The sequence below is a fragment of the Oenanthe melanoleuca genome, chromosome 14, assembly GCF_029582105.1.
Source record: "Oenanthe melanoleuca isolate GR-GAL-2019-014 chromosome 14, OMel1.0, whole genome shotgun sequence".
In the NCBI taxonomy this organism is placed as follows: domain Eukaryota; kingdom Metazoa; phylum Chordata; class Aves; order Passeriformes; family Muscicapidae; genus Oenanthe; species Oenanthe melanoleuca.
The window spans coordinates 880,784-905,126 of record NC_079348.1 but is presented as its reverse complement, the minus strand read 5'-3'; the positions used below and the strand labels follow the sequence as shown (position 1 = coordinate 905,126).

The 24,343-nt window shown below is 42.4% G+C and overlaps 1 protein-coding gene across 1 annotated transcript; it reads right to left on the bottom strand.

Annotated features, from left to right (window-relative positions):
- Positions 1-520: 520 nt before the first annotated feature.
- On the bottom strand, positions 521-23,814 carry LOC130259169 (BOS complex subunit NOMO1). Its single transcript, XM_056503190.1, has 31 exons — positions 23,607-23,814; positions 23,290-23,379; positions 21,970-22,015; positions 21,434-21,534; positions 21,204-21,310; positions 20,941-21,013; positions 20,267-20,419; positions 19,487-19,624; positions 18,882-18,971; positions 18,186-18,291; positions 17,638-17,788; positions 16,366-16,543; positions 16,005-16,146; positions 15,070-15,201; positions 14,245-14,381; positions 13,900-13,987; positions 13,393-13,456; positions 12,551-12,646; positions 11,781-11,990; positions 11,388-11,470; positions 10,262-10,421; positions 10,017-10,143; positions 9,379-9,492; positions 8,612-8,739; positions 7,879-8,020; positions 6,995-7,078; positions 5,995-6,105; positions 4,579-4,680; positions 4,243-4,362; positions 3,583-3,675; positions 521-2,079 (listed from the first exon to the last, which is right to left on the bottom strand). Exons 1-31 carry the CDS (start codon positions 23,736-23,738, stop codon positions 1,948-1,950), a joined length of 3,630 nt encoding a protein of 1,209 aa, XP_056359165.1. The 5' UTR covers positions 23,739-23,814; the 3' UTR covers positions 521-1,947.
- Between the last annotated feature and the right edge of the window lie 529 nt (positions 23,815-24,343).

Below are 24,343 nucleotides of genomic sequence, written 5' to 3'. Positions count from 1 at the left end.
TGTATCTGATTATTGGTTTCTATAAATAATTGAAGTTACTGATTCCTTGGCATTTAGTTCTGCTTTAGAAGATTAGCTCATGCTTTAGTTTTCCCTGTTTTCTGGAAGAGTACAATTTCTCTGCCAACTGAGAAACTTCAAGCTACAGTTTTTGTTAGGAATCAACACTTCAACAGTAGAATAAACCTTAAAACTTGGGACTCAGTCAGTCACAAGTGTGAGGCAGAAGGCAAAGAGAAGACAAATTTGAGATGAGACACTGGGAAAATTCTAGATTCAGAAGCAAACACTGAATTAGCAAGAATTGTCACTCTTCTTTTTTTCCTTTTTATTAATGGCAGTTCCAATGTTTAAGTTCATCAGTCAGTCTCACAGTTCAGAGATCAGAATATCTGGAACTCCCTTGAGGCACATGGATCGTGTGCATTTCTTCATCATACATTCCTCAAAGCAGCAATAACTTTCTTAACATTCACCAGCTTAAAATAAAAATGTACTGAAAACATACATTTTATTATAAGTCTTAGAACACCTTGTCTTTTCCCCATATATTTCATCACAGCAATATGAAATTCAGAGTCATTAAGCAGAGCATGATAATTTAGAGCTTCATCTCAAGCTCCTTTTTCAACATTCTACATTCTTGTTATGGTCCTGACAAAATTTCCCTCTGAGAGATTAGAATCATCACCAAAGTTATAATTACTTAAGCCCAAATTCTTGCAAAGTGCAACCAAAACAGCACAAAACCTTCAGCATCCAAATTTCTAAAAATGGCAGGGTTTGTAAGCTTAAACATTTAAATGGAAGGGACTTTTATTTCAAGTACTGCAAAAGAGAAACATTGCCACTTACTGGCAGTACCAATGTCTTTGCAATATTTGTAGGCATTTATGTGCATCTTCAAATGCTCTGGTAACCTTTATAGTATTTGTCAATAAAAAGCCCCATTAACATTTAAACTGTGTATGTCCAACTATCTACTTCAAGCAGGAATCAAAAGAGAACCTGTAAGAAATAGTTATTTATTACAGACTACATTATTGGGACTGTACACATTGGAGAGTTCAAAAAATTCACATTCCTTATAGTTAAAAAAACCAAAAGGTAAAAAAAAGGTAAAAAAAATTAAATCAACCATTAATTGGGAAATAGGCTGAGCATGGCCTGAGCAGGAGGAGTGACCATCATTGATAAATGGTAACCCCAAGAACACAGGACAGCTTTGGGAAGAGTAGTGCAGCCAGCTGGAGCCACCTCAGGAATACTGGAGCTCTGAAGAGATCACACTGACAGGAAACTGAACCTGAAACATTGCTTTTGCTGCAGGAACATCAGAACTTACCTGATATTAATAACTAACCTTACCTGACATCGAGAATTTGTCTTCACTGGGCAAAAACTTAATCAAAGATAACAATCAGTGGACAAGAACTGAAATCAGACAGACTCTTCAATCAAGTTGCTGAACTGGAAGTGACAATGATTTAATTCACCAGTCCAGCTATGTCCCCTATAATTCTGTTTCAAGCAACACTGATTTAGTAGAATCCCTGAGTGCTGCTTCTGTGAAGTGGGCATTCCAAAAGGTAAGGAAAAATCATTCCAGAATCTAGAGACTGAAACTGTAATCAAGTATTATATATTACCACTGCTTTTATAAATCATTAATAAGGACAGCATGATCTGTTGCAATAAAAAAAAAAAAGCATTGTCTTCAAGTATGAGAGATGCACTCAGAGTGACAGCAGATCCATTTAATCACTTTATAACAAGGAAATCTATAGACTCCATGGAAAATTTACAACCAAAATGGAGCTAATGTGACAAATGGTGCTCACATAGCAAAACCAGAAAATGTCAAGTCTGCAAATTCAACACAAGAGTGTTTCAGTGGCTTTGCCTCAGGCTGCAGTCTGACACACCACTTCCCCCAGTCCCTGCAGCTCACGTCCGTCTCGTCTTCTGTTTCTTGCTCTGTCTCTTGGCCTCCTCTGAGCCCCCAGTGTCAGAGCCTGCCTGCCCCAGGGCACGGACTCCCTGCAGCCGAGCTGTCAGCTGCAGCAGGAAGGGAATAAGCTGGGGGGGAAAAAAAAGAAGCAACTTGTGGTTACAATGGTTGTAAGGTCTGAATGGTATGGTTTTCAGATATGGAGCCCCTAACAGAATCCATTGCATGGATGGCACATCTACAAAGATGTGAGAATATGGCAGCAAATCTTGGGGAAGAATCAAATCAAACTGCTGGGAAATTCTGCTAATCAAAACCTGAAGTGATTGTTTGAGAGGAAATCAAACTGCACAGACAAATTGAATTTCTCTTCTTGGTAAAAGAGAAATCCAGCCATATCAGAAATGACCAGAAGAGCACAGTTTGATAACAGAAGGGGTCCTATAGCAGGTATTTGTATACCCCTTGAGAGCCTTTGAACTAGGGAGGGCATAAAACTGAAGACAACAGACTTGAAGACTTGCAAGTCTTTTTCCAGTCTGATTGTGCCTGAAGCCAATAAAATAATTATTTGCATTCCTATTATCACTGAGTCTGGTTATCTGAATTTTAATGATGCTGTATTGTTTTTTTCTCAGGGCAATTAATTGAGAAGCCAAAATTCAGCCACAGCACAGGAACTCACCTCCACACTAAGTTTTTTCAAAGAAGGTAATTGTCCAAAACCATGGCTACATCATGGCTTTTCTAATGTCACATGAGGGGACTGTGACTGCCCCTCTCTCTGGGTAACAACCCAACAAACCCCTCTGAGCACAGTGCAGTACCCACTGACAGGACAATGGGATCTGGTGAGAGCAGAGCCCCTGAGCCACCTTGCCATGGTTGTACCCACTGACAGGACAATGGGATCTGTGAGAGCTGAGCCCCTGAGCCACCTTGTCGTGGTTGTACCCACTGACAGGACAATGGGATCTGTGAGAGCAGAGCCCCTGAGCCACCTTGTCATGGTTGTACCCACTGACAGGACAATGGGATCTGTGAGAGCAGAGCCCCTGAGCCACCTTGTCGTGGTTGTACCCACTGACAGGACAATGGGATCTGTGAGAGCAGAGCCCCTGAGCCACCTTGTCATGGTTGTACCCACTGACAGGACAATGGGATCTGTGAGAGCAGAGCCCCTGAGCCACCTTGTCATGGTTGTACCCACTGACAGGACAATGGGATCTGTGAGAGCTGAGCCCCTGAGCCACCTTGTCGTGGTTGTACCCACTGACAGGACAATGGGATCTGTGAGAGCAGAGCCCCTGAGCCACCTTGTCGTGGTTGTACCCACTGACAGGACAATGGGATCTGTGAGAGCAGAGCCCCTGAGCCACCTTGTCGTGGTTGTACCCACTGACAGGACAATGGGATCTGTGAGAGCAGAGCCCCTGAGCCACCTTGTCGTGGTTGTACCCACTGACAGGACAATGGGATCTGTGAGAGCTGAGCCCCTGAGCCACCTTGTCGTGGTTGTACCCACTGACAGGACAATGGGATCTGTGAGAGCAGAGCCCCTGAGCCACCTTGTCGTGGTTGTACCCACTGACAGGACAATGGGATCTGTGAGAGCAGAGCCCCTGAGCCACCTTGTCGTGGTTGTATCCAGCCAGCAGCAGCAGCAGCGTCAGCGGCAGCGCGATGTACGAGCCCTGGGCAATGTCCTGTTCAGGCAGCTTCCTCTGCAAACAGGCACAGCATGGCTTTAGTGGCTTTTCACAGCAGACTGTGAAACCCCCAGCCCTAAGAAACATCAGCAATAGGATCATGAGGCACATCCAGCCCTGCTCATCTGACTGCCCTCCAAGGGCTGCTCTAGGATTTACTTCACTTTCCATTCAAAGCCACGCCCTGGATCAGCCCCTCAGTACTGCCCCCTCCTGAGGTGCTGCTGTGCAAAGCCCATTCACTGATGGTCAGTCCCCACTGCCAGCCAGCCTGGTGTGCTTCCATTCACCTGCCCCATGCTGCCCACACCTCTGTGACCCCCCACAGCAGCCATGCCAGCACAGAACCTTTCAGGCACATCTGCACCCTTCAGTTCCTGCTGCTGTTTCATGTCTCCCTCTGTTCCACTGGCAACTCAACACACAGCAAATCTTAATTAATTGTCACTCTAATGCCACTCATAACCTCACTGTATTTACCCTAATAGAAAGCTTGGCCAAGAGCACAGAATCCATGCAGGCTGTAACACCAAATACTGCTCCCAGGGTGAACACTGGAACATGGAAATATTTAGTACTTACAGTGGGACTGAAGACCAGTGTAATGTGTTTATGATACCCAATGGCAGTGAAAGAAACTTGAGGCAGGGTGTAGTCATACTGTGATTTAGACAATGTAGAATCCAGGAGCACCACATAATTCTGTGGGTAAAAAATACACTCAGGCTACAGCATCAGGAGCAGTCAGAGACAAAATCACATTTAAAGCAAAGATCAGTTAAACAGGCTTCAAACCTTCCAAGACACTGCTTAGTCCAGCATGAATACAGCTCAGCAGGCACATCACAAATTGAACTTCAGTGTCATTAGGGAAAAAAAATAAAGTGATCTAAGCTAATTTTCAGGCAATATTCTTACCTCTCCATCTCGGAGCAGAGGTGGAAAATGAAAAAACAGAGATAGGCCTAAGTTGACTGTGTGAATTGGGTTGTCAAGATTTTCACTTTTGTAGAGCTTCACCTGTAATTGAAGAAGCACAAACCAGGTATTTCCAAGCCTGCACCACAACAGATATTTCAGACATCCCACATCTTCAGGGATAAAAGCACTTCAAAACTCATCATGTGTTTATATAAACAGAAAGTTGTCAAGAAAGAACACCTGGGAATGTTCTAATCTGGGATGTGAAAAGTCACAGAAAGAGTCTTTTTATAGAATTTGAAATCATTTAGGAACAGCTGCTGTCTGACATTTTCCCATACCCAGTGCAGGAAAAGCAGTCTGTGCTGTGCTGTGGATCACAAAACTGCTCTCACCTGTGCCTGGATGCAGCCTCAGCACATCCTTCAGAAACAAGGATGTCTGCATTGGGGGCCAGGCTGATGACATGCACCCATCACCAGCTCATGTGCAGTACATGCAACACAAGACACCACCTCATATGAAGAAGGCACAGGCTTGGACAACTCCCACAGAATCAAATTTTAACATCATTTCCTATTTGCTTATGCAAAACTGCAAGGGTTTATATTTCCCCAGAAAGATGGGACACAAGCTCAGGGGCTCTTCAGTAAGGTGACTCATTTTCCCTTCACACCTGCTCTGAGTGTTGGATCCTCTGGATGTCTCCCAAAAAACCAACAGCTTAGCACTGAGATCTTGGCAGGGGAGATGCATAACAAACTGTGTAAAAGAAATCCAAGCACTGCATTCATATTTGCAGGTAACACTTTATGGAGCTTTTAAACCTGAGAAATGATACCATAAATCCTACCCCACTAACACCTCTTGCAGACACTTCCAGCATTTGAGCCCTAAGCCAAGAGGTGTTTAGCAAGCTTTTTCATATCACATACAGTGCTCTGAATTTTGAGAATTGCAGCTTTCCTGTTTGTCTCATACTGTCCATGATAATGTACTTTTAAACTCACATGTCCCATGGTATCACTGCATTCACACAGTATCTTCAGGTTTTGACATACAGGTCAAAAATTTCAGGAATTAATGCAGTTCTCTGATACAAAGGACCCATTTCACCCTCTACAGACAGAGCATCCCTAATCAGGGAAGTACATCCCAAAATGTACAGGCAAACCAGAGAAGGTATTTCTTAAACATATTCCCATGAAAAATGGAAACATTAAAGCAAAGCATCAGGAACACTGTAATCTTCAATCTACCTGTAATTCAAATTCACCTTCATTAAACTATTAGTTCTAATTTGAATTAAATGTGTGCTCTGGCTACTGAACCATTTCCAGTGACCCTGCAAAAAAAAATCATTGTGAAAGCAATAGCAAATACACTTGACAAAGATGAAAGGCTTGAACTTACACATAATGTGGAGAGATATTCAGAAGCTGTAATGACATTTCCACTTAAATCAAACTGATTAATCTGCCGGAATGCTATAATATTCACATCATCAATGTCACTGTTCCCAACCTGCAAGGGAAAACAGACTCAGGCTGTTACCAACAGAGTGAAGGACAGCAACACAACTGTTAGGACACACAAATATTGCTGATAATTTTAAATAAAAAGTGGATTTTGTTCTATACCAACCACATGGAAGCCTGAAAGTTTCCCCATTGCAAGTCCCTGCTCTCCAGAGTGCACAGCTTGCAAGTGCAGACTTGGGCATTATCAGCATGAGGCTCATGACATTAAGCTAAACTAAAAATGGAAGTCTCAAAAGCACAAACTATTCTGGAAAAGGCTGAGGTACATCTACAAGACTGCCTGATCTCAGAACACTGGTCTCAGTGTTGTGCACATGTGCTGAGAGATGCACAGGATGTTTATACAGTTGGTTAATGTGGAATATTTAACAAGATTCCACCAGTTTTCAATGCAAAGTTTTATCTTTATTTTATAAAGATAAAAGTGCTAGTCCAAATTACAATTTCACCTACATCAAGACTGCATGACTGGACCCAATAAAACCTAAAAGTATCTCTCTGTCCATAACTAAATATAACTGTAGGACAATATGACAATTTTTGACATCCTCAAGCTCCCACTGCTTTGTTCCACAAGATAAAGAAATGTTGAAAGGTATTCCATACATTTATTCTCTTGTTTCTGGATGCACAGCTTTCATGACTGTGAAAGAATCCTTTTCACTTGTTTACTGTTTGGGCTTTATCTCACTTCAGTTTTCAGCTATGGTGCTGACACACAACATGAGGCCTGTTTTCAGGGAGTTAACTTGCTGAAAGGCACTTGTCTAAACAGAATGCCTTCACTACACTGCTGCTGACAGAACAGACAGAATGCCTAGACAGACCCATTTCACATTTAAGCACTGCTACAAAAAAAAGGAAAAAATTACCTCAACTGCCCGATGCTGTGGTAAAGCTCTTTCAATGTGATCATTGCCTTCAGCTTTGAGTTGGACATGATACACACAGCCAGGCTGAAAGCAACATAAAGATGATAAATCCCAATACTGGATAATACATACCTTAATTTTAGAAAGCAGTAAAGAAAATTTTCTAATGCTCCATTTAAGATATGCCACCCAAACAGATTTAACTCTGTGCAGTTAAAGTTTTCCTTATCTTAAATAGGAAATTCAATTCAAAACACTATTAGGAGTGTTTACTGTCACAAAATAAGAAAAGGCTATATAGAACTTCCATTAGTCTGTTACATCACAGTATTAAAAATAATCATCTGCTGTGATGAAGGAAAACACAGGATCAAAACCTGATCAAACAGTGCCTTTTACTTCAGGAAATGGTTGACTCCTTACATAATGGTATCATAAACTCAGCTTCCCCATTCCCTGAGAACAGCTTACTTCACATACATACTGTGCAACCAACATCCTCACACCCCCCCAATATTCTGCTAAAAATAGGATATTGGTGTCTTCACAAGAGAAACTAAACACCTTCCCAAGTTCTTCTGCCTGTGGAAATTCCCTGCTGGTCACCCAAGCCCTGCCCAGGGGATTGTGTCATGTCACACCAACTGCTCAGTGTTTGTGGAGGCCAGCACAGTCTGTGGCCAGCAAGTTCACAGACTCACACCACAAGCTTTTCTCTTCCCCTTTTATCAAGTGAATGCCCACCACATGGCCAGAGAGACTCAAAGGAGTCTGAGTCAGCAAACACAGTGGGAAATAGAAACCAGAGGCTACTGAACAGAAGCCCCTGCACTGCTCCATGTCACAGACAGAAAAGGCAATGGCAGAGAGCCTCCCCCACTCACCCGAAGGCCACGGAGCCTGAACTTGCCCTCCTCATCAGTTATGGTGTCCTCTCCATAGATGCTGCAGTCCTTCTGGCCCACAGCTTCCACTGACACCCCCTGCTCAGGCTCTCCATTTAAAGAGGAAACTGTGCCATAACAGCTAAAGGTATAAAGAGAACCAGTTGCTACAGGTGTGCAGATGGTGCTTTAATGCGTATTTTGAAGGCATTTTATTATTATAGCTGATGGAAAAAGTACTTAGTGAATTTACCACAGCATGGAGAATAAAAGGGATATTTAAAATGTATCTGTAAAACAGTTTAGATCATCAGAATTTGCTGCAATTCACAGCACAACTTTAGGAATCCAAACTCCCTAAACTCCATGGACAGCAGTTCTTTCTTATCCCTGAGGGCAAGGAAGGGAAGGATCTTGAAGTCAGGTATCTGAATTAGTCTACCATAGCTAGAATAGTCCTCTCCCCTCCCACTGGACACAGCAAAAAACCCTTCAGTGCCACTGAGACAGCCATGTTCTTCCTACAGCTCTGCCATCTGGGCTTAGCTATATATCCACATCCATGAAAAATGGCTATAAAAAGTACTTATACACAGCACATTTAAGTTACACTGAGACTTGGAAAGTCTCCTCCAAACCTGCAAGAAATGAGGTGTGCTGGGAGCAAACACATTTGGCACAACACATCCTGATACAGCCCACAGCATTTTCCATGGATTCCAGTTCCACTGACCTGTAAGCTGTTCTGTAACCAATTATCTGGATTTTGAGATTTTGTCCTTCCTGCACTTCAATCATTTGTGATGATGGTTCAAACCTAAATTCTTTCATCATGGGTTTGAAGTAGTATTGCCCTGGGCTCTGCAAAAAGGCACAAAATGAGCTGTTTACTCATAGTGATGCAAAACCTCACCAACTCCACACAAATATGCTTTGCAAGAGTTCTCTGAAGAGCTGAAGTCCTCTCTTCCAACCACTGGTTAAACCTGCCACAAAATGTGAGCACTGAAAAACAGAGAGTACATTGGACAATAAACTGATGGAATTCCACCTGGAGACAAAGTGTTAAGAGAGAAAGGAAACTACAGCCCTAAAACCTTGCCACAAGACCTCAAGGACAGGAAAGTGACCACAAAAGAAGGATGTCTGCAAAAAAACTATTCAAGCATGTCTACACACATAGAGATCAATAATGTAATTAGATTTCCTTGCCCCTAAAGACTCTCCAATGATCATCAACAAATTGTCTTGTTTCATGTTTACAGACTGCAAATTAGTAACTGAGATCAATCAACATCATCTAGAGCCTGCTGGGGAGAAACCTCTTGCCACATTAGATTTCACATCTTTCACTTGCTAAGATTTTAAGTGCTGTTTATTCTCAAGGATCTGCATCTCTCATCATGGGTGAGGGTTTCAAAGGACACCTGCCACTCCAGACAGCTCTGTTTGGGACAGCAAAGTAACACAGTCCTGCAGAGAAAAATCATTTCCACTCACCAGATTGGAAAAGGTCAGCATTCCATCATCCTGTGTGAGGAGGTTGGACCGAAACACCCCTCCACTGAGAGACAAGAGAACTCCAGCAAGAGCCTGGTCATCCTCTGACTTGATCTGTTTTTGAAAAAACAGCAATTTTAAGTGTGAGGGTTTCTTTACAGAGAAGGATCCTGTTGAAAAGGCCCTTGCAGGGTGCAGAGGTGGGCTGGCTCTGAGCACTCAGCTGTGTACACATCTGCACAGTCACACCATGTGCCACCCCTGCAGCCATCCTCCACAAAGCAGCCCAAAGACTGGAACCAGGCACTAGCTGGACCAGACTACACCTACACTTTGAGCAATAAAACTCATTCAAACAGGGTGGGCCAACTCTGCAGAAGCAAACAAAGCCAGTCTTTTGGACTGAAGGCTCTTTCACTCCATAAACCATGCAAAGTATCTTCTGCATGGCAAGTCATGGTCTAAAACTGAGCTCACCCACTGAGATTTGTCTCCTCATGACAAAAATTATTATCCAAATAATAATAAATTACCCCAAAATCCCACACCCATTTGTCTTTGGAAGACAGAGATGAACTTTTGTCCAGCTCCAACTGCACACACTGTTCATTTAGAACACAAAATGTTCAGAACATTACCTCAAATGTCACTCCAGCAAGAGCAAAAGCTTTGAAGTCTCCAACTGTTCCTTCTACTGCAGTCAGAACAAAACCTTCCTTCTGAGCAGTGATTGTGTACTCCAAGTCACTGTGGAGTGGCCCAACACTTCAAATAAAAAACAGAACTTATTTCAGAAAAACCACTTGGATATCACACACACATTGTCAAGAAACCACTGCATTTTAACTAAAGAATCCAAAGGTTCAAAACAAATGTTCATTACCTGTAGGTGCCTTTGGCATCAGTGAAAACTGTGATAAGTGCAGAAGTTGCTCCCTTCTCACTAATGACAATCTCAACACCTTCCAACTCAGGATGAATTTGCCCCTCCAGAAATAAGCCTGCTTTTCCATGAATCTCTATCAGCTTCCCAGGACAACTCTCTTGGTCATTGTGAAGGGAATTTAAGACAAAGAAAAAGGTCAAAAATACACCTGACACTGGTTTACAACAGTTTAACTACTTCCAAAGAGCTGGTGGCCTTTTACCTTAGAACAAGAGATCAATCCACACAATTTCATGGCCTCTCAACACATTTTACAACAACTGAACAGTACCAAAATGAGTAATTACATTTCAAAGCTATAAGCACATCCCCACAAAAACCTTTTGGATTTCTGAAGTGGCTGAGTTACATACACTGCAGCCAATGGAGACAATGGCAATGTCACTCCTTCTAGCCAGATGACCTTGAGCTTTCACCACAATCTTCTGAGCTCAAATTAAGGTCAGCATATGTCATGTTTAATGACATTAAGCAAAACTTTATTTCCCTCCCTCAAATGCATTTAGAACATGCAAACAGAGTCACATGAAAAGAGGCACTTAACATTTCCTAGTGATTGCAAATAAAATATGTTCAGTTAAGAACTTGACAAGATGGACACTGACCTAACAAGCAGCATCAATAATTGATGATAACCCTAACAATTCTGAAATCTTTTTTGTGAATATTTTTATTACTGTAATCTAGTGGGGAAAAAAAAAAAAACTTTAACAGAAACTTGAATTTGTAACCAAATTTAAAACAGAAACCTTGTTTTTCACAACTCTTTTTCTAGGCAATAGTACTATGAACAATTCTGAGAATCTGGTGCAGTACCCAGAAACCTTCCTTCCTCTTGTGCCAGGTGGATTTTCAACACTTGGAAGAATATTCTGCTGATAAAAACTGTACTTGCATCCTCTGTCAAATAACTTCCAAATTCCAGAGTTAAACTGGCTCACAGAACAGCTGCAACTGAAACTTCCCTAACATTACTTTTCAAGTTGTTCATATGTTTATCTGCATAGATACATTTCAACCACAGAAATCTAATCCTTTCAAAAAATAAATTATTTGTATTTACCTCCACTAACAACTGCTTCCACATAAGGTGGGTAGAAGAGCAGCTCTTTTGATGATGGTGTTACAGTAATTTTCTCTCCAGACCTGTGAAACACAAGATATAATTAGAAGAAAATTGAATTAGCAGCTCTCATGTAGAACAGAGTGCAAGAATGCATCTAAACACTCCAAGAAAAAAGTATCAAAAACAACCTAAGCAAAATTCTTACTATGCAGTACTAAGTTTCCTTGTAGCTCAGTCACCAAAGGCACCCAGCCTGGAATTGTATCACTGTTCTGTTTGACAGGAACACCACACAATGGTACAAAGAACACACCATGTCCATTGGAGCTTGGTACTACCTTGCCCAGTATGAGAATTCATACAAGAATGGTCCTTGGAGCTTGGTACTACCTTGCCCAGTAAGAGAACTCATACAAGAATGGTCCCTGGAGCTCCTCCACCATTTCCTGCACTGGGGGCTTTGTTCCCTCCTCCTCCTGGCCCTTCTTCTCCCTCTCCTGCCGCCGGCTCTCGATCTCTGCCAGCTGCTGCTCCCGCCGCAGCTCCTGAACTGACTCCAGGGGCCCTAAAACCAAGGCAGGCTCACTGTCAATGGATGACCTGAAAGCATGGAGAAAAAACAAAATCATCTCCTATATGGAGAGATAAGAGCTTGTTGTATCTGTTAATTACTGCCCTTACACCACCACAAACAAGGCACAGGATATTTTTTAAACCCATCTCTCTTGAACTGCCCTGTTTATTCTGGTAAGGGCACAGAAATGGTAAATTTTTAGGCAAAAAGATCAGTTTTCAAGAGTACCTCTTACAAAGACCTGAACTAAAAGAGAAAGGCTGGAATATCAAACCTCAGAACAAGCTTAACACAGAAAGGATGAGTTGTACAAAATAAATTTTAAAATTGCTAAGCTTGCTTTTATTTTCAGAACTAGGAACTTTTGTCTCAGAACCTACCTCTCAGGAGCAGAGAATGCAAGAAGAAAATAACTTCTATCACACATAAATACTTCCAAGAGCCAGCAGTGCCCAGAAAAAGCTCAAATAAATACTTCCAAGAGCCAGCAATTCCCAGGAAAAGCTCTGAGTTCTGGAGTAAAGCTTTATGAGAGAAATGTCTTTTTCCTCCACTTTTTACAGCCCCACAATTTCTTTGTACTTACTTAATGGTAACAGTCACATCCATCAGTTTATCAGTTACAATCGTGCCAAGGACATGGTGGCGAACTGCAGTGAGAGTCAGGATGCTGGGAGAGGACCTGCAAACCAAAGGAACAAAGTCATGAATTCATGGTCCCTTCCTAAATAAGCAAATCTTACTTAGCAGAGTCTGACTGAAATGCTTTATAAATGATGATACAGAAATAACACAGCAAAGCTGTAGAGCTGGGATGGTCATCTACTGGAAAGGGAGCATTTCCCACCTCGAACCCCAAAGCAATTCCTTCCTTTGTGCCTTCTGCTTCCTCTCAAGCTCAAGCTGATTTGATTGATTTCACATGTCAAAATGTCATTAAGCACATCACCAGAGCATAATCTGTAAATAACTAATTAAACTTGCCTGACCAAGGAAGATCAGCACTGCTTATTTGTTATAAAGGGTGAACATTTATTCAGCTTGCAGAAAATGGGGTGAGCAGAATCAAATCTCCAGAGGGACATGCAATAGTGCTAAGTGCCTCTTAGTAATCTTACTATCCTATCTTTTGCCTTTCAGCTCTCAGAAGTGACCAACAGTTTTCACTGAAATAACTCTTCTCTATTACAAATCAAACCCAACACTAAACAGACAGAAAGCAGACAAAAATACCCATCTAAAGGAACTAAAGCATCTTCAAACCCTACCATTAGTTGATTTTTATTGCTTTTAAGACAGAAAAGGCAAGAGAACACATGTGATACACCTTGCTAGAGCTTCCCTCTACACACCCTGTCCTGCTGGAAGCAAGCAGAAGGGAGCTCTGTGGAAAATCAGAGTGCAAGGTGAGAGCAGTCACACACTCACGTGTCATAGGTGTAATACTCGTGCTCAAACTGGTGGCAGGAGCGTGGGGTCACCTCATACACACCTACCAACAGGAAGGAAAGAATGAGCCACAAAAACTCAAGTTGGCTGAATTCTCAAGATCACATGAGAGCACAGATACAGAAATAACTGCAAAGTTTGACTATGTATCTCCTGCCTTTCACAGACACCTTCTAATGAGCCTGACAAACAGAACCCTTATGAATGAGATTAACATGATTTTCATTTATCAAAGATTAAATACTTCCATTACCATGAAAAAAATGTAGTCTTTTATTTCTGGAATCTAGATTTGGTGAAGGTCTAAATAGCAGAAGAAATGGAGAATTCTAAAAACTTGGAACAGATCATTTATATACATTTGTAATTAAAACAATGCTTTTCAGAAACCTCAGAAACCACAACAAATTTTGTTTTTTTAGTTTCCAGCAGTATTAGATAACTGGTTATTTTTCATTTTTTAAACTAACATTTTAAAGCTGTTACCTGGCTTTGAAAGACAAAATCTATTAACTCCTTTGGACAGGTTATAAACACCAACATTCTCTGGTCCATTTCCATCCTGATAAAATTCCTGTGAAGCCAAAGCACAATTCACTATTAGCCACTACCAAACAACAAAAGAAAAACAGCATTTGCCTAAAGATACACCAATGCTAACACAAGACCATTTTACCAAACTTCAAAGACAAATCTCAAAGCACTGTAGACATCAATGCTCCCATGCTCTGTGACCCTCCAGAGGCAGGAGAAAGCCTTGATTCCAAGCACAACCCCACCCACCTACACAAGGTCATTAAAAACATACAAGCACATGTGTTTCCCACCTACCAGTGTGATTGCATGAGAAAGAGAACACCTCAGCATATATCCAGTCTGCCTGAATTCTACTCCTGACACATCTTCCTCCAAGACTTCCAACTCCAAAGACTTATTCTTCCAGCACCAGTCTTCATGTACAATGCTTACTAGAATATACATCACACAAAGCATAATAGTAACATAAAACAGGGTAAATAAGGACAGGTTTTGTGATATAAAACATTTATCTCTCTAGCTTCCCTGACAGTAATCTTCAACTATAAATAGATGACAATGCCTGCAGTAACAGAGCTGGCTCAAAGCACTGCAGCTTCACCAGGAACCCAACACATGTAGCAGGAAAGCTGTGCTATGAAAAGGAATAATGAAGCCTGGCCACTCTGGAAGGCTCCTCAGTGGGCACTACCACTGTGACAGGCAAAGCAGGTATCACAACCTGAATTGTGATAAATAATTTTTATTTAATTTAACCTAGTGGAAAGATGCATAAAGAGCACAATCTACGTACTCCTTATACACCTTTACCTGGAAAATAATTTACTTTCACAGGCCAAGGCAGGTTGGCCAAAATACACACTGTTATTAGGAGCAGCAGAACTAGAGTGTGTCCCTGTTCTTGGGCTCATGATAAAGCCCACAGGCCCCCACACAGACCCTAAAACTCAGGGGAGCAGCCTGTGGGCCGACACAGGGTTGAACACCCAGCATTAATAAAACCCGATGCACTGCTGTAAGGTATTTTTCCAGACTCTCCCAAGTTTCCCAGCCGTGTTGGGCACTCTGCAGAAGGCAGCCATGCTAACAGAAGTGCCCCAAGCAGCTGGCTGCTCCTACCTTTGTACTTGCCCGGGAGCACCCCCTCGAAGGCGAAGGGCAGCGAGTCGCGGCTGCCGGCCAGCTGCAGGCTGCGCTTGTCCCCCTGGCGGCTGACGGGCTGCAGCGTCACCACCAGCTCGGCACACGTGTCTGCGGGAACACAGCTCGTGAGCCCGCACCCAAACCCTGCCAGCCACACCCCGGGGACTCACACCCAAATGTGGATTTTTGCATTCTGCAGCTTTTGAGACTGTTAATAATATATTCTTTTATCTAACGGCAAGAAAAAACTCGAGATCAACATTAAATCCGAGGGTTCACCTCACTCTGCAGAGACTTAAGAGCTGAGTAAACACCTGAGAGGCAGAACACAAAGTGCAGGGAGAATTCAGAGAGGAAAAGGGAAGGCTAAAAATGAGATAAATCAGGCTCCAATCATCATCTGCTAAAATCAGTGTGTAATCAAGGAAAATAGCAGAAACAGGAACCTTAGACTAAAATATAGACCAAAAACTTATGAAAGAGAACAGAGGTTGAAAGCTTCTGCCAACAGCTTGAGCATCTATCCTACAGTTTTCACTGCAGATGAACTGCTTTTTTCCCTTTTTTCTGCTAAACTTCTTTTTCATCTCCAGTACTTCTCTGATTGATGTACAGTATCCCAAGTAGCAGTCAGGACCATTTCCCTCCAGAAGCCACCCATCTTCTGAGGAAGGAAGACTTGCTTATCCCCAGCAAGTATTAAAAGTAGGTACATAACTTTACTCCAAATTCTGTTGAAGTACCTTACTAGGCCACAACATCTTCCAAGAAAAGCTTCTTTTCCCATATGCTGCAAGTTATATTTACTTATCTGCTGATGGGACTAACCACAGTAAGTGTCTTGATGCCATCAACACTCACTCACACATGCAGTGCTGAACTTCTCCATTCCACTTTCACAATGGACTTACCTAAACAAGAGATCTTCCCTGAGACAGATGCCAAAAACTGAGAGAAGGTCACATCCATCACTGGTCTGTCAGTAACAGTAACAGGGAACACTTTGGGTTTCAAAGCCAACCCTGCTCTGGTCTCAGCCTCTGGAATAATTACCTGTCAAGTATATGACATCAAGGCATCACCACCTTTCACATACCAGTCCAACAAGCCACTCTGCTGTCTTCAATGCATTTATCAGAAATTACAAAATGGAAATTTACTGTAAATCCCAGGCAAAGCAAAACCAGCCTCTCCAACATGCTTCCCAAAATTTCAAAATCTGCTAAAACACCATGACAGTCCTACAATGAAGAAATGAAAGCTCATTCTTACCTGAATATTGTATGTACCCGATTTTGCCTTGAAACAAAATGCTCCATGAGGGTCAGTTTCTGTTGTAACCAGCGATGCTTTGTCTTTGTCCTCAGGTACCATGGTTACCTTGTATTTACTGATCTGTTTGACTGTGTCAGGGAACCGAGTAACTGAGATGTGGCCACACACACTGAACCTGTTAAATAAAAGCCAGTCATCAGAACAAATCTCTTGATTTGACAAAGATTATAAAAAACCACTTTTTTAGAACTTCTTTAAAAGGTTAACCTCACTATGGTGAGGCAATAACACCTGAATTGGAAAGGATTTCTCCTGAAAGAGAGATTTGCAAGCAACCTGCTTCACTCTTCCCCGCCACCAACTCAATCACTTCAAGCCTTTTTTCTTTTTTTTTCCTTTGTGCTAAGCAGGCCACGAATTTAGGACTTTCTGCCCTCAGCTTTTAAATAGTTTCAAATGTTTTGTGCCAAAAACCTCAGATATGATAGGTAATCCACTGGAACACAACTTGGTACACCTACACTTGTGAAAGCACAAGACAAGGTGACAAATTAGAAGCTGGTAAGTTTTGCTTATTGCCTTCAACAGCAGAACATATTTAGTCACTGAATACATTGTACCCCATCATTTAGCAGCACACAGGCTTTTTACTAATTGGCTGGCTATCTCTGTAGGAGCTGATTGCTATTTGACTCAGTAAAATCCAAGTTTTACTTCTCCAGAACACTGCCACTATTTCCTCCTGTGAAGTCCTGGACACAGAACCATGGCCCTTTCATCTTCCTCAGCTCACACTGTATCTCCCACCACTGCACAGCCTTAGACTCACAGTCAAACAAGAAAAAGACAATTCAGGTAATGCAATAATGACCTTGTGAGTGAGCAGTAAAATGGAGAGGTTTGGTACAGCACTGCACTAGTGTGTGACTCCAGATATCCTCCTCCTGTGCAAAAGTGAAGTGGTAGGAAGCTTCTCTGTTGCTTTCTTGGTTCAGCTACCAATCTAAAATTCTTAATTTACTCATGCCTTAGTGTCTTCATTTGCAAGGGAGAGCTTATTAAGAGAATGCTCTAAACCTTAACTATTATTGAGCAAAATACTGTGCACAACACATGCACTCATGCTGCCCTATTTACCTTGAATTTCTTCAGCATTTTTTATTCCTGACAACACTGCACAAGTCTGGGCATGGCATGGGAAAGGATAACCCATTTTCACAGCCTCATCCACACATCAAATTGCATTTTCATCCTGACACAAGCCCTTACCCTGTTGCAATGATGTTTGCCAGCTGAGGTGTATTTGGTGCAATCTTCACAGTAATAGTATCAAAAAACAGGTGTTCTTTCCTGGCATGAATTGTGTATGTACCTGTTGTGATGTTCTCAAGTCGGAAAGAGCCATCAGCTTTTGTCTTCACTGCAAGAAATAACAAGAGTTAAGAACCAGAGCATATGTTAACCTTATGTATCAACAGATCCAGAGGGCATGCACTGCTTTGGGCTATTTTTAATTCATATTACATACCAAATAGCTGTATGGTTTTTTACTAGATGAACCTTCATTTCTGTATCTCAAAGTACAATCTGGCATATGGTTGAAAGCAATTAAGAAATTTTCAACTGCCAAACAAACGAACATTTAATGCTCTCATCTAAACCAGAAAATGGAAAATTTATCAACTGCACAAAATCCACTTTAATATTTCAAGTAAATTGCAACAAAAGCAGTGTATAATTCCACATCATACACTAGTCCTGTACTTGAGTTTAATAAAGGCTTCCCTATAGCAACAAAGATCAAGAGCACTGCATACCTTTAATCTGATTGTTCAGAGTCACAGTGGCATCAGCAACTCCTTCTCCTTCAGGACCATTCAATACCCTGCCTTTGACAGAGAAACCCATCACATGGAAAACAGGCTGAAATGGGAAAAAATTAGCATCAGTCATTACTCAGGAAATGCAAACACACACCCACAGCAATCAGTACCAACTGTTTTTTCTCCACAGACATATAAAGAAAACTTATTTACAGCTCTAGGAAAAAATGTACCAGGATAATCACAGTGAAAGTACAAACTGATCTCCAGTCACACTGTTCCCCTAAGTACAAAACACACATTCTCAATTTATCTGCACTGGTACAGCTCATAATGCCATTACACAAGGCACTCTGCAAACCAGAAATACCTACAGGCCCTTCTGCAGAGATGTGACAATCTCAACAAGGAAATATAAGCAACCTGGAAGATTACTGCCTGTTTGCAACATGGACATGGAAGTGAACACAGCACACAGCTTTGCCCTGTTTTGTTTCTTTCTAGTAAAAGGGAACATAGTATAGAAACACAGCATGGTACTAGAAACTGTCTTCTACCTGCTGTGCATAAACAAGTGTCTTCAACTTCTTACAAAGAAGTTTTTCCACAATTCAGCTGCTTTCTGCTAAAATCAGTTAGGCTTCTACAGGGATGAGTGGCACAAGTTGTTATTCCCTCTGCAGGCCTTACCTCTATCTGTAAACTGTCATGCTCTACAAGGAAGTCCAATCTAGATGGAGCAACATCAAAGGTGATTCTCTCTCCCCTGTAGAATGGTATCTGAAAGAAGACACATGGCTTTTACTCCTAAGCTGTGATTACAGAATGGTTTTCCTCTACCATTTTCCATGTTCTTATCAGACACCTTTACCAAGGGTCAAATGAGCTGCAAACCTCCTGGAAAAAGTTACTCTGAGGCATAGACACAAATATGGGCAATATTTCAAGCCTAATGGAAAGCAGAAAATTATCAGAAAAGAAGTAGCACCCTAGTCAGAATACAGCATACTTGGATGGGCAAGAGCTTACAGACAGGAGACTGTATGATTGCTAGAAGGATTAAAGGAATGAGAAAAGCCTGAATCCCATTTGTAGAACACACAGACTGAGAATGCAGGACCATCACTCCAGGCAGTGCACAGAGAACATGCTCCCACACCATCCAGATGTAAGAAAGAGAATGGGAAAAAAACAAAACAGCTTAAAGGAGAGCAGGTGGCAACAGCACACTGTGGTTTAGAAACCAAAAGTTAACAACCCACTGAATAGACAAGAAATGAATTCTAGTCACTTACCACAGTGTATTTCCCACTTGGCAGAGAAAGAAAGCTGAAAGATCCATCTTCTTTTGATACAACATTGCACAAATAGGATAAAGACTCATCTTTTGATTGGAATCCATCCACAGGAGAAATATTGCAGCCCAGAACATCCTGTAGTAATAAATGCAATACAACTTTTGGTCTCAAAGAATACAGAAAGCAATTGTGGAGGGAGGGTGGATAGAGGAGGGTTCAAAATACTCAACTATGATGGGAAGTATAAAACCATTGTAGAGGCAAAGTTTGATGACATGGCTTAAAATTCATGTATAGGTAAAACAGGAAAAAACAGCAAATCATCAACCTTATGGTAACACAGAACATTGAGAAATTCACCATATGTCTTAACTAACTTCAGTTCTGTGGACAGGGCTAGCAGTGCAGAACAGAGCTCAGCTCTACACAACCAAATGCTTCACACTCATTTCTTAACACACTTGTACGGTGGTAACAGAAGCTGTTGAACTTTGTCTCCCCATCAAAAGGGCAAAGAGTAATTAAAATGTCATGCTGAAGACAAATTACAGCTACTGTACAGTGAATTATGAAATAATTCCATGAAGGTCATGCTGGATTACAAGGGCCTTGCTCGGGGAAAAAGAAAGAAATCACACAAAAGAACCAAAAACACAGTTGAAGGGATTGTACAGGCCACTGAAGGACAGATGAGCATCAGGGCAATATGAATCTAGAAGCTACTTGGTTCTTATTTATAGCCATGCTCATATTGAAAAGGTGCTGATCAACCATTACCTCTTTAGAGACAGAAGAAGAGAAAAGCAGAAACATGACCCCTTTCATGGGCTCTCCATCACTCCTCACAGAGCCAGAGACGTTGTAGCCTGCAACGAGCAGGGGGCTGGCAGCATGAGCATTGGAGCTTGTCACCCGCACCACCGTCCTCGACTGGAACACAGAAACAAACCCCTCATCAAAAGCAGGCAGCAAGTCTCACTTACAGCACATGGGAACAACCAGAGACTGCACATTCAACAACATCCAACAGGAACAGAAGCCAGAGCAGCAGAACTCAAAGAGGGCCCCTGGGCTACTCAAAACACCAGGACACTAAAGCAAAGGTATTTTCTAAAACAGTATTTTTCCTGCTTCACTGATTTAGGAAATGGTCAGGATATCAGAGCTTCTCAAAAAACAAGCAGTCTGAGAGGGAAGGATTTGAGCTACAGTATTCTTGCAAAATGTGCAGGATCAGAAGATGGAAAGCAAAAGCTCATTTGCAGTCCTTCCCTGGCTGGCTTCCCTATCTCCAAACTGGGTCTATACGAGGCAGTTTCCTGACTACCTGAATTAGATGTAGAAGAACTCCAGTAACCCTGTGCACCCACAAAGGCCCTTCCTCACACTAACTGATCCAGGTAAAATCATCCTCTCTGAACAGGCAAACCAGAACTTCTGTAGGTTCTAACCTCTTTCAACATCCAGGTAGGATGTGATGCAAAGATTTCATATTCACCAGGAAGCACTTTAAAGAAAGCAAATCTGCAAGACAAGAAAGGGATTATGACTCTTCAGAAACAACCACAAACACTTGTTCACAGAAAAGCAATTCAGACTCTATTTATGTTAGAAAAAATATTTCAGAACTCTTACAGTGCCAGCCAGTATGGCAGAACTGAAAGGATTTTGTGCAAATGAATGGATGAATTAAGTATGCACCACCCACACTCACTTTCCTCCAGGTTGTGTAATAGTTGCTTGTATGTTTATGTCACTGCCAGCATTTCTCAGTACAACCTGAACTCCAGCAGGACCTAATGTCTGACCTTTGCTGAGAACCTGTCAAAATAAAAAGAAACAGAAGTATACATGAATGAAAATAATGTGCAGAGCTGAATTTGAATGTTTTTATGAAGGCTGAATTAGCATAAGGTAGAATAAATAAAGATAAAGGAGTCTAACCTTTCCATTCACAGAAAATCCTGTGAACACAAAGTTAATATCACCTCCCTTTGTGCAAATGTCATTAATGCCATCCACATGGATGTCTACACTGGTTGGTTCTGGAAGAGAAGAATGATGAAACAGCATGATAGTTAGTGAGAGAGCAACCACAAAGAGACTCTGCTTCAGCTTTTCACAACTGTCACAAAAATGTATTAATTCAAGCATGGCAAGTGTTGCTCTGGAAGGCTTTTTTCAGTAAAGTTAAAGCAGTCCCAAATCCTGATGCTGAAAATCCTCTTTCCCTCCTCCAGCTGTGGCCATTTTTTTCAAAAATCCATATTCCTTCAAATCAGTTCAAGGGTTACTTTGTCAGTGTCTACCACCCAGCTTTACTTTCCCCTAGTACAATAAGTACATTTCAGTTATTAAACCATGCAGTATGGTTTACAGATTTGGAAAAGTGCTCCATTTTCCCTGCCAGCTGCAAGTTAGAGATAAGTCCCACACTACAGATACAGAGTTCTATTGTAAGAAGACACACAAGCACTTACCAAAACTCCACCCTAGGGGAGGCTCAATTTTAAGAATGAAATCCCCCTAAAAAATAAAAAGCAGTATCTGTCTTCATTGCTCTAAATTCAATTTAGCTAAAGGATGAAAAAGAAAGTCAGAACACTAGCATCACGCTGCAGAGAGGAACACAAGACTCAAGAGTACTATTCTCCACCATTCTCCTCTCCTCCTGCTTATGATACTCTGCCCAAAGCAGCAGCCCTATCTACCCAGACAGGCTGGGATGCTGGGCTCACATCCAGCCAGGAGCAGAAATTCAGCATCACCACGTTTATCCTGCTTCCAGCACAAACCTGGCTCACAGTCAAACAGCTCAGTGCTAGAAAACGTTCAAATCTATCTCCACTTGCCCCAACAGATGGGCTCTAAACCAGCCTCTGATATCTCCACTGGGTCACACTCCACCATTCTGACTAAACACAGGGTAACAAAATTCCAATCCTTTTAAAAGCTCTGATCCAAAGGAGTACTAATCAATACAGGGACCCTCTTTGTATCAAAGAACCACATGTGTTCTGCCACATATATTCTGAAGGTCATCTCTGGAAAGACTCAAAGGCCTAAGAATGAAATCACCAGATTCAGAAAGCATGTTACATACAAATTGGGGAAGGGAAGGAATTATTCAGTGGCTGGACTAGATAATGTCTAAAGGTGCCTTCCAACCCAAACAATTTTGTGTTTCTACTTCTGAACCCTAAGGTAACTAGCTCCTTAAAAGAACAAAACACCTTGACCCCTAAGTGTAGCTTGTATTTCATTTAATTTGAATGTAACCACCTTTCCAGTCTAAGTAGCATCAAATTACTGATACATTCTGAGCTTCCTGGATCATTATTTCCTTAAACCATTTTTATATCTGCAATTAACCATTCAGATTATTTTCAATTCAGCCATACCAAAACACCTTCTCATATACATTTATTTCCATTTCTCTAGGTAAAAATTCAGAGAGCTTTATCTGTACTCTGCAGGAGCCTGTACTTTTTGTGCAGTATTTGTACAGCTACAGCACACAGCTGCTGGCAGGAATTCAGGCTCCCAATGCTGCAGTCATTCCAATACACAGCACGAATGGAACACTGCAGCTACAGTCAGCTGGCTTTTCTCTTCATAATTAGCACTGGAAAATGAATTATAAAAAGGAACAGTTGAAACTTTGATCCAAACCAAACTCAAGAATGCCTGAATCAAATGTTTCAGGGGTGGGTGTTGCTCTGAATTTCATCTGCCGGCAGGTGGAGGCGGAGGCACTGCTGCCCCCAGCAGAGGGGACAGCGCAGGTATGTGTGCCTTACCTTGTCATAGAGGGGAATCATGAAATAGCCATTGTTCGGAGCACAGTCTGTCTGGTATTTCAGAGTACCGTGTTTTGTATATAACTTAATCTAAAAGAAGCAAACAAAACAGACACAAAGATATTTTTAAAAGGTGAGGAGCGCTGGAACCAGGCACTCTAAGCAGTGCTGTCACAGCGGGGCAGCAGGACACGCTTTATGGCAAGCAGGCTGCGAGTGCCAGGGTGAGAGGAGCCGCAGCTCCGCCGCCGGCCGTGACCGCGGCCCGGGCAGCGCTCGGAACAGCAGCCGGGCCGGCAGCGGCGGGCGGCGCCCACCTCGATCAGGGAGTAGTTGATTTCCACGTCGGACTTGACGAAGCCGCCGCAGCCCACGACGATGTCCTCGGAGCCCCGCGCCAGGGCGCAGCACAGCGCGCAGAGCAGCGCGGCCGCCGGCCGGGGCCGCATCGCCTCAGCGCCGCCACCGCCCGCAGCCAGCGCCGCCGGAAGGGCCGCGCCACAGAGGCACCGCCACAGTGCCAGAGCGGCACCGCCACAGCGCCACAGCCACAGCGCCGCCTGCCGGCCCGGAGGACTCCGAGCGCTGCCGCGCACCCCGCGGGACGCGCCCCGGTCCGGCCCCGATCCCGGCTGTCAGGAAAATTAACCCACAAACACCAGAGGTTTATGTCCAAAAAGGAGACAGAGGAGTCCTCTTTGTTTTATTCGGATAAAGGGAGAGGCCCTGGGATCTCTCAAAGTTTTGGAGGACACAGACTCCTTTTATCCTAATGTCTCGGCCGCTTTTCCCTCTCTCTTTCCCCATTGCTGAGGTACTTGAGAGGCACAGACTTCCCAAACACCTGATACCTAAGATTCCCCTCTAATATATAACCCTTCCTTTTAATTTTTAATTCTTACAGAATTCATAGTTTTTCCCTGTTGCTTCTTTCATCCTCCGATATCCAATTTCACTCATCAGCAAACCTACAGTTTGTTTGTAAGGGCAAATATCTTTTCCCATTCATCAATCAGTGGAATCCCTCCCATTGTTTCTTTTATTTCTCGGTGCT

Bases quoted from the DNA above. Each gene is read 5' to 3' on its own strand.
- LOC130259169 (XM_056503190.1), bottom strand. From the start codon at position 23,738: ATGCGGCCCCGGCCGGCGGCCGCGCTGCTCTGCGCGCTGTGCTGCGCC. The intron at 8,021-8,611 runs GTCAGTGGAACT...TTATACCTTTAG, and splicing joins GGTTACAGAACAGCTTACAG to CTGTTATGGCACAGTTTCCT. The intron at 4,681-5,994 runs GTAAGTTCAAGC...CTTCAATTACAG, and splicing joins AATATCTCTCCACATTATGT to GTGAAGCTCTACAAAAGTGA.